Source organism: Sminthopsis crassicaudata, chromosome 4 (assembly GCF_048593235.1).
Source record: "Sminthopsis crassicaudata isolate SCR6 chromosome 4, ASM4859323v1, whole genome shotgun sequence".
NCBI lineage: Eukaryota > Metazoa > Chordata > Mammalia > Dasyuromorphia > Dasyuridae > Sminthopsis > Sminthopsis crassicaudata.
The window spans coordinates 19,402,172-19,412,786 of NC_133620.1; the positions used below are offsets into that span (position 1 = coordinate 19,402,172).

Genomic DNA, 10,615 nt, shown 5'->3' on the forward strand with positions numbered 1-10,615 from the left:
TATAAGTTTTTATCTTCTACTCTGAAATTTCTCAGGGTCCTGAGGCATTTCTTCATCTCTCCTTTCTACGCTGTAGTCCAACCCTTCCTTTTCTCCTTTTTGTTGTTGTTGTTGTTGTTGTTGTTGCCCTATGCCTTTGATTCTTTTGAGTTCAGCACAATAAGTCCCTTGATCCCATTGCTGTTGCTGCTGAGTTACCTAAGTCTCCCTTCCTCATTTTAATCTGTATCTCAAACTAACTCGCTCTGTTTCTCTCTGATTGTGTGTGTGTGTGTGTGTGTGAGTGTGTGTGTGTGTGTGTGTGTGTCTTTAAGAATATGAGAGTGTGTCCATTTTGTCTTCTAGCTCCAAGATGGTCATAATCTGAAGTAGCTCTTCAGTCTCCAGTTCTCAAGAGGAATACTTGTTTCTCTGAACTACAAAGCCCAAGATGTCACTCAACATACATGTATATGTGTATATATGTAGTTATATGTGTATGTATGCATACATGTCTCTATACACACATGCACACATATGTTACAGACATCTTTTATCCTGTGATATTGGCCTTCTGGCTGTTTCTCCCACAAGATGCTCCAGGCATTTTCACTGAGTATCCCCAATACCTAAAATTCTGTCCCTCTTCACTTCTTTCTTCTTCCCCTTAATACTAGCCCTCTTTAATTATTTTTCTCATCTAAAATAATCTCCAAAATGTGCTATGTGTCTTTCGTTTGTACTTAGTTATTAGCATTTGTCTTCCCCATTAGAATGTGAACTCACTGAAAGCAAGGAACTTTTTTGAGAAGAGAGAAGCCTGACTCCCTTGAAAATGCAAATCTTGCTTCTCTTTATGTCCATATTTGAAAACTGGTAGATAAGAGGAATTCATCGGGACATCTTTTCACTAGAAGAACAAACATTCACAAGAGCATTTCATACTCTTCTTTTGGAAAAATAGGGGGCAATGTGCATTTGATCAGTGGTCTTTAATGGAAAGATTTTGACCTGACACCAAGGGAAATGTGATCAACCAATCAGCAGTACAAAATACAACTTCATCTTGTCCTCTCCAGTTGCTGGGCGTATCTCCAACACAACTTTCTTTACCCGTATTCCCCAGCACTCTCTCTTCTCTTTTATGTTTTCCTTTCTCTTCAGTGTAAAAGCATACAACTTCTCGGTTTCTAAGATGAGGTTAACTCCTCAGAGTGGTTACAAATCCATCTAGCTTCTATTCACCAAAATGGCACAGGAGCCTTCGGTGATTCCACCCATGTTGACCCCTCACCATCATCCTGTGACTATGCCACGTGCCTCTTTGAGGGAATGCCGTGCATCTGGGGTTCGTGAGCAGTGTACAAGAGCTTTCTTCTTCCCTTTACCTTTTAGGTATGACTGGGTCATGAATAAACATAAATGACTCTGGATCTGGACCACAAATTTCATTACATTATTCTCTCTCTCCTCCAAACTCCCCCCACCATTTTCAAAATTTACCAACTATTGTTGAAGACATGATCATCTTGCTAGTCACCCAAGTCTTCACGATCTCCGTGATATCTTTGACTCCTCATTTTCCCTTCACGTTGCATCAATATATCCAATCAGTGATCACTTCTTATACCTACCTGCACAAAATCCATCCCATCTGTCCCATTTTCTCCACTTGGTTACCAGATGATGAGGTTATTACCTCATCATCCCTCACTTGAACTTTTGTAATAACTTACTGAAGTCTATCCTATACCAGTCTCTCTTCCCTTATCTGCCAATGGGATTTTCCTAAAGCAAAGGTGGAACCATATTATTCCATTATTTAGTAAACTCCAGAGGTTACCTAATGACTCTAAGATCAAAGAGTACAGCATCCTCATTATATCCTTTTTATATAAGTTTTAAAATATATTTAACTTTCAGCATTGTGTTATGGGTCAACAATTTAGAAACAGGCAATATACACTCATTGGAGTTAGTGCTTTTCTATATTTTTAGTGTTAGAGAATGTCTAAATGACATGACTCAGGAACCGTCTAATTGGGTGGATCCGAATTGATGGAGTGGTTGGACCCAAGAGAAGTCACTGTTTTGATGTCAATCTGGAAGACGGGCTCCACTCCAGGAATGGGTTTGGGTCCTGTGGGCTGTTTTGTATCGACAAGCGACTTGAATTAAAGATACAGATGGCATACCGTATCAACTTTGCAGGTCATGCAAAAGCAGGAGTCACAGCTCACTTAATGAATGACAGCATCCAAAAGAGAGCTCAACAGGCAAGAACTTCAGGCTAAATCTAATAAGATGATATTTCAGAGGAATCAATATGAAGTCATAAACTTGGGTTCAAAAAAATCAATTTCGCTAGTCCAAGATGGGAGGCCAGGGCTAGAAAAGAGATATTGTCTACAATATTGGAGGGGTTTTAGAGAACTGCAGGCTCAATACACGTCAACAGTATGATGTGGGCAGCCACAAAAGCTAATGCTGCCTTTGGCTGAGTTAACACAAACATGGCGTCCGGAACTGATCTGAAGGCATCGCAGGAAGGGAAACTCACTACATCACCAAGCAAGCCAGGCCACTTTGTTATAGCCCAGTTCTTCTACAAAATAGTCCTTTAGATATTTGAAGAAAGCTACTATGACCCCCTGCTCCCCAAGACTTGGCAGTAAATATCACGTGCTTGTAAATTGACTTTCATGTACCACGATCTCCAGCCCCTTGGGCATATTTACTTCCTTCCTCTGATCAGTCTAGAGGTGATTTATTTTGTTCCTGAAACACGGCACCCAGAACTGAGTATGATGCAGCAAATGCGGTCTGGGAAGGGCAGAGGACATGGGAATTGTCGCCTCAGTTCTAAAACAGTGTTTATTACTTCACTAATATGAGACTCTGTTTTGCTTTTGGTAAAGTAGAGATTTTATAACTTAGAGAATTTATAATGAAGAGAATCTCAAAATAGAGAAATTAACACCTGTCACTTGTTTTACCTACCTCTCAAGGCTTCCAAAGACAGGCTTTTTGTAAATATTAAAACATACTCTAAACAGGAAATATTGTTCACATTAAACATATTTTCAGTCCAAGTCAATGTTAGGCTATGGGGAAGTTGTAGAATGGGGATGTAAGCCCCCCGACCTCCAGGGGTAGATTCCAGAGAATTCATGAATTTGGATGATTTTTTTAAAAATGTCATTTTCAACGATGAATTTAAGTAATAAACCATCATTCTAAGCAATCTTGCAACAGATTACCAGACCACCAAAGGTCTCCATGACACAAAAATGGTGAATAACTCATGATGTGGAACAAGTGGAGGACACAAGACAACATGTCAACAACACAACTTGTCTGTGTTCTTTTTGGCCCTGTAGAGAAGACCCAGGAGCAATGGGTGATGTCAGGGAAAACTTCTTGCTAATTAGAGCCGGTCACATTGATGGTGGGAGGTGGTGAGAACCCCTTCCTTTGAGCTCTCTTAAGTATGCTCAAGAAGGAATTTAGGCAGCCAGGTGGCACAGGGAATACAGTGACTAGTTTGGAGCCAGGAAGATTCATCTCCCTGAGTTCAAATCCAGCCTCAGACACTTATTAACTGTATCTGGGCAAGTCACTTCATCCTATTTGCCTCAGTTTCCCCCTCTGTAAAATGAGCCAAAGAAGGAAAAGGCAAACTGTCCCAGTATCTTTGCCGAGAAAACTCCAAATAGGGTCATGAAGAGTAAAACATCACTAAAAAAAGGACTGGAGGTAGTTAGGTGGTGCAGTAGTTAGTGTACCAGCTCTGAAGTCAAGAGGACCTAAGTTTAAATCTGGTCTCAGACACTTAACACTTCCTGGCTGTGTGACCCTGGGCAAGTCACTTAACCCCAATTGCCTCAGCAAAAAAAAAAAGATAATGTATTTCCTATCTGCTTCGGGCTAGGATAACCCAGAAGTCATCCCTAGCCTTCAGAATGCATAATTCTGTGATTCTTTTGTCAACTCATAAAATGGACAAGATGATAACCATATGACCATTATGTTCTCACCCAGAGAAGCCAAAGGAAAGAAGATGGAATTAGGGGAGATTCTAACTTTTAAATGGGTTTTTTTGGGGAAGGGGACAGCATGGATGAACATTTAACATCAGTGCCATCCCAGGGTTGGAGAATTATAAGGAATGTCAGATGCCCCCTGGTGTAGCCTTGTCTTTCCCTATGATTTCACTATGAGAGGAGAGGCTTAGCCAGATCCCAAGATCCTCTGTTCTAAAGAATAGAATCAGGGGCAGCATGAAAATTACAGGCCGCACCTGTGACGGTGCAATGCAATGGAAAGAGCTTTGGAATGGATGTCAGGAGTCTTCCATTTGATTCCTGACAGTCACCAATAACCGGAGGGACTTTTCACGAAGGATTTTCTCTCTCTCATCCTTAATTTATTTCTCTGGAAAATGATGAAGTCGATCAAGATAATACCATTTATGATCCTTCTGGCTCTGACATTCTAGGCTCCAAAATCCCTCCCAGCTCCAAAATGCCTAGTTTTAAGGTGCTTTCCAGACTCGCCTTTCCCTTTTCTAAGGTTCCTTCGAATTCTGACACATTCTCGGCTTTCATTACCATACGATTTCTCTGACAGTTAAGATAGGGCTTCTGCAATATTTCTGTGATGATAAAAACCTTAAAAGGAGGGGGGAACCCACTCTTTAGTACCAGACCCCTTGCTGATTCCTGTAGATAAAAAATGAAGGTTGTCATTCAAAACACTTCCGGACGTGCTCTACTGTCACTGAAGTCTATGGATGCCTTAACATGAATCAAGACCCTTCCCTGGGCTTCTGTTCTGCACTTTCCCTCTGTATTTTGGAGGGAGGGCTTTTTCTAAAAGATGCATTAAAAGAAAACAGCCTCTCATGCATCCTCGGGGACAAAACCACGAAGGATCTGATGCAAGCCCAAGGACAAAACATCTCCCCAGAGCCAAGGGATGCTTTTTGCTTTCAATCTTTCTCTGCCTAGGCCCAGCCTTTGAGGAATCAAAGGTAAAGCCAGTCCTGGGAGCGGGGGCAGCAGTGGAGCAGGCTGGGGGAGCGAGGAGGGCAATGCACAAGGACATTGAAAGCAGCCGGTCTTCCTGCAGAAGGTTTGGGAAAAGGTCATTGAATGGAGCAAATATTATTACAGCCAGTCAGATGGGGAGGAGGGGGCAGGGAATTAGCCCTTTTTTTTCAGAAAAAGGAGAGATAGACAGACAGATAGAGTCATGGAAACAGACAAGAGGCAGAAAGAAAGTCATAGGAGAAGGGAGAAAGAGATAAATAAAAGAGGGGGGGAAGAGAGACAGAGACACAGTGAAAAAATAATATTAAGGGAGGAGAAACAGAGAGACAGAGAACAGAATGGGAGTGGGGGTGGACAGGAACAGGAAAAAAAACTAGACAGAGAAAAATGGAGAAAAAGGAGGCAGAGAAAGGAGGAGAGTCAAAGACACATAGAATAGAAGGGAGAGACAAAGAGAGGGGTGGGAATTGGAAAAGACAGATACACGGAGTCTTAAAAATAAGAAAAGAAAGGAAGGGAAAAGAAAAGAGAAAGGAAGGGACAGGAAGGGAAAGGAAGGGAAGGAAATGAGTAATGGAAGGAGGGAAGGAAGGAAAGAAGGAAGAGAGAGAGAAAGGCAAAAGGGAAGAAAGGGAGAAAGGAAAGGAGGTGGGAGAAAAAGAGAGGAGGGAGAAAGGGAAGAAGAAAGGAAACAGAGAGAGAGCCAAGAAGAAGAGGAAGGTCAGAGACAGAAGAAAAAAAGAATCTTATAAAGAGGCACAGAGAAGAACTTGTGTAGGAGGGAATGACAGAGACAAAGTCATTGAAAGAGGGGAAAGACAAAGATGATAAGCCCGACAGGGGAAAGAGAGCCAGATGGAGTGGGAGAGGAGAAAAGAAAGGAGGGACAGAGGAGCCTGCTGAAGCTCTATTTATCAAAGGGAAGAAGGTAGATGTGTTTTGTTCTTTGCAGGTTAATATGCAAATGCCATTCTGATTTATTAACGGTCTCAAGCAGATGAGGTGATGATTAGCACATTTCCATATTTATAGGAAAGCAGCACGAAATTTCCGGATTTATAGAAAATCAGCTCTTCCCAAACAGCAAATTGGCCCATTATCGACACAGGGTTTTCTATTAACAGAGGACTGAGGTAATTATCTCAGGGACAATTTGTTATTTAGCTCCTTTTAAATATTAACCAAATTGGAGGCCCAGTTGGTTTTTGGTGCCCCATTGTGCAGAGCAGAGACAAAATCTCTAAGAAGAGAGGACTCATCCTTTGGACCCTGATGTAGGACCCCACCCGAGACTCTGCAGGAGCCCCCCAGTGGGCCTGAGAGCCCCCATAGTGGACTGGATGTACCTTCTGGACTCTTCTAGTGTTCACTGGGCATCTGCCCCATCCCTGTACAGGACTAGGTACCATCAAGGTGGGGAATGGAATAAGAATTACAGAGAGATTCTAGACTAGCACTCTCAGAGCAGCAGAAGGCACTGTGCTTGGAGTTAGAGCCCTGGGTTTGAGTCCCAGCTCTAGGAAAGATACTTCCTCTCCTACTAATCATAAAGACGGATGCCTGGGGTAGGAGTTCAGATCTACCATTTACCATCTGTTTCATGAGAAAGTCTCTTCATACTTCTGAGCCCCAGTTGCCTCATCTGAAAATAAGATTTGCCTCCCCAGTGAGCCACAGTCAGAGGAGACTTCCAGGAGCAGCTGTGGGTGAAACTGTCTAAAAGAATAGGAGTCAGACCAAAATAAGGTCAAAATGAGGAAATGATTTAGACGTAAAGGGGGATAGCATAAGTTAATTAGTGGGGTCAGATCTACAAATAAGGGAAGAGCTTATGAGCAAATAAGACTTAGAAAAGTTCACAGGAAGCAAGATAAATAATGTTTATTACATGAAATTAAAAGATTTTGCATTAAACAAAACCAAAACACCTAAAATCAGAAAACAGGAAACTGAGGCAGGGTTTTATAGCAAGTTTTTCTAATAAAGGCTTCATTTTTCAAATATTTAGAGAACTAAGCCAAATATATTAGAGACAGAGAGAAACAGAGAGAGACAGAGAGAGAGAGAGAGAGAGAGAGAGAGAGAGAGAGAGGAGAGAGAGAGAGAGAGAGAAAGAGAGAGAGAGAGAGAGAGAGAGAGAGAGAGAGAGAGAGAGAGAGAGAAGGAGAAGGAGAGAAGGAGAGAAGGAGAGAGAAGGAGAAGGAGAGAAGGAGAGAGGTGGGGAGAGAAAGAGGGAGAGGAAGAGAGAGACAGGAGAGAGAGGAGAGAGACGAGAGAGAGAGAGAGAGAGAGAGAGAGAGAGAGAGAGAGAGAGAGAGAGACAGAGAGACAGAGAGAGAGAGACAGAGAGAGACAGAGAGAGAGAGAGAGGGAGAGAGAGATGAGAGAGAGAGAGAGAGAGAGAGAGAGAGAGAGAGAGAGAGAGAGAGAGAGAGAGAAGGAGAAGGAGAGAAGGAGAGAAGGAGAGGAGAAGGAGAAGGAGAGAAGGAGAGAGGTGGGGAGAGAAAGAGGGAGAGGAAGAGAGAGACAGGAGAGAGAGGAGAGAGACAGAGAGAGAGAGAGAGAGAGAGAGAGAGAGAGAGAGAGAGAGAGAGACAGAGAGAGAGAGACAGAGAGAGACAGAGAGACAGAGAGACAGAGAGAGAGAGAGAGAGGAGAGAGAGAGAAGGAGGAGAGAAGGAGAGAGAGAGAGAGAAGGAGGAGAGAAGGAGAGAGGGAGAGAGGGGGGAGAGAAAGAGGGAGAGGAAGAGAGAGACAGGAGAGAGAGGAGAGACAGAGAGAGAAGAGAGAGAGAGAGAGAGAGAGAGAGAGAGAGAGAGAGAGAGAGAGAGAGAGAGAGAGAGAGAGAGATTCCTCAGTTGATAAATGGTCAAAGGATAAGAACTGGCAGTTTTTAGTGGAAGAAATCAAAGCTGTCTATACTCAAATGAAAAAGTGTTCAAAATAACTATTGACTAGAAAAATGCAAATTGAAACAATTCTGAGGTATCACTTCATACCTATCAAGTTGGATAACATGCCAGAAAAGGAAAATGACAAATGGAGGGAAATGTGGGAAAATAGACACATTAATGCACTGATGGTGGAATGATAAACTGGTTTTATCATTGTAGAGAAAAATAAGGAACTATGCTCAAAGTGCTATAAAAATATGCATGGTCTTTGACCCAACAGTATCACTACTATATTTGTATCCAAAGAAATAAAAGAAGTAGGAAAAGGACTCATATATATTTGTAGCAGTTCTTTTTTGTCATGGCAAAGAATTGGAAATTGGGAGGATGTCCATCAACTGGAAAATGGCTGAACAAGTTGTGGTACATAATTGTAATAGGATACTATTGTGCTGTGAAAGATGAGAAATGTGGGAAGATTTCTATGAACTGATACAAAGGGAAGTGAACAGAATCAGGAGAACATTGTCCACAATAACTGTGATATTGTATGATGATCAACTGTGAATGACTTAGCTATTGTGAGCAATACAACAATCCAAGACAATTTCAAAGGAGCCATGATAAAAATAAAAGCTCTCCAGCTCCAGAGAGAGAACTGAGTGCACATTGAAGCACACTTTTTTTCACTTTATTTTTCTTATTCTTTTTGTTTTTTTTGTTTGCAACATAGAGAATATGGAAATGTGTTTTGCATGACTTCACATGCATAATTACTTACCTTCTCAATACGATAGTGAAGAACTGGGGATAGGGAGAGATTTTGAAATTCAAGTTTTTTTTAATGAATATTATAAATGAATGAATATATAGAGTAATGAATAACTGAATAGATAAATAAAATAAAAAAGGATAAAGATTTTTAGATCAACAGAAGAGAAATCCTAGGGAAAGGAAACAGCTGAAAAAAGACATAAGGACAAAATGCACAAAAGTGTTCACAATGGAAGGGGAGGTAAAGTAGATAGGCCAGACTCATCATTGGGAATCTTTAGGGAACAACGTGTGTGTGTGTGTGTGTGTGTGTGTGTGTGTGTGTGTGTGTGTATTGGATCTCCTATTTCATCCAGGACCATCTCCAGTTATCTTGATCTATTTCTTGTCTCTGGACCCAGATGGCTCTAGGATGGCAGGTGACCTTGCCCAGCCTCCCTCACTTCAATCCAATTCACTTGCATATCATGGCAGCTCCTTTCTGATGTCATGGTCCTTTTTGAGAATGAAGGACAAATATAAAAAACAACAACAACCTCTGTGTGTATGTGTGTGCGTGTGTGTGTTGTGTACACACATACATACACACCCACACACATATCGTGCTAGATTGTCAACCTCAAAGCCAAGGAGACCAAGGTTTAATTCTTGATAATAATATGTCTTCTCTGTGTGATCTTAGATAAATCATTTAACTTTTCAGTGATTTAAACAAGTTCCTATGATTTAATCACAGAGATAATCACCGAAATGGTGGAGGGAGATTCTTCTCCCAGAAGTTCCCTATGCCAATGAAATCACAGACTCACTCTTTCTGCCTTATGTGCTAGGTACAGTGCTAGTTGCTATAGATACAATTCTATTAATCAAATAATTTCTATTCACAAGGAGTTTGCATTCTAATGAATAGATAAGACTTCAGATGCCAAAGACAAGCCCTAACAAACAAGGATGATGATAATTAATTGGGGGGGATAAGTAAACAAATAGTGAGTGGGGAGAGGATTCATTTCATTCACCATCCTAGGGGCTGGGGATAGAAAGACATAAATGAAAGAGTCCCTTTCCTCAAAGAGATTACATTGTGTTCAAGGTTTAAACTGGGGGGAAAGAGAAGAAAATATAATTGGAGAAGGAAGAAACACTGTGTCCTAGGAGAATGGAGAGCATCTTGTCATAGGAAGTAACACCTCTGTGGAGCCTTGAAGTGAATAAAGGAACTCCAATAGATTGAGATCAGGAGGAAGTGCTTGGCAAAATCTGGGAAACAGCCCATGCAAAGTCAGAGAGGTGAGAATGGTGAGCAGCTTGGTTTGATTGGGCCAGACAATGCATGGAGAGGAGTATTAGCAATCATCATAACTAACATTTTCATAGCATTTAACGTTGGCAATGTACCTTACCGATACTATTAAAACTTGAAAGTTGCACTGAGTTTTGGGACACCTTCTGTTATCTTCCTCAACAACCCTCAGTTTGTTATTCAGTCCAACTCTCTGTGACCTCATTTGGAATTGACTTGGCAAAGATTCTAGAGTTATGTTCTTATCCAGCTCATTTTACAAGTGAAGAAACTGAGGCAAATAGGGTTAAGTAACTTGCCCAGGGTCACACAGCTAGTAAAATGTCTGAGACCAGATTTGAACTAGGGTCTAGTAAAATGTCTGAGACCAGATTTGAACTAGGGTCTAGTAAAATGTCTGAGGTCAGATTTGAACTCGGGTCTCCCTGAGTCTATCCACTGAGCCACCTAAGTAATAAGAAATATCTGGAAAGAGAGGTTGGGGCTTGACTTAGTTTTAAATAGATGTTGAAGCGTTTCTAATTCATCCTAAGTTGATCCTTGAGTAGGCCATGATCAAGCCTGTGCTTTAGAAAGACCTATTTTGTATGAAAAATGGATGAGGGGAGAGAAAT

General features: G+C 41.4%; 1 protein-coding gene across 1 annotated transcript in view; it reads right to left on the bottom strand.

The window, feature by feature from the left end:
- Positions 1 to 2,015: 2,015 nt before the first annotated feature.
- The window catches only part of C8A (complement C8 alpha chain), a 32,257-nt gene continuing 23,657 nt past the window's right edge, over positions 2,016 to 10,615 (bottom strand). The window contains exon 7 of the mRNA XM_074263187.1: positions 2,016 to 2,147. Coding sequence (XP_074119288.1) covers positions 2,016 to 2,147 — 132 coding nt within the window. The remainder of the gene's footprint in view (positions 2,148 to 10,615) is intronic.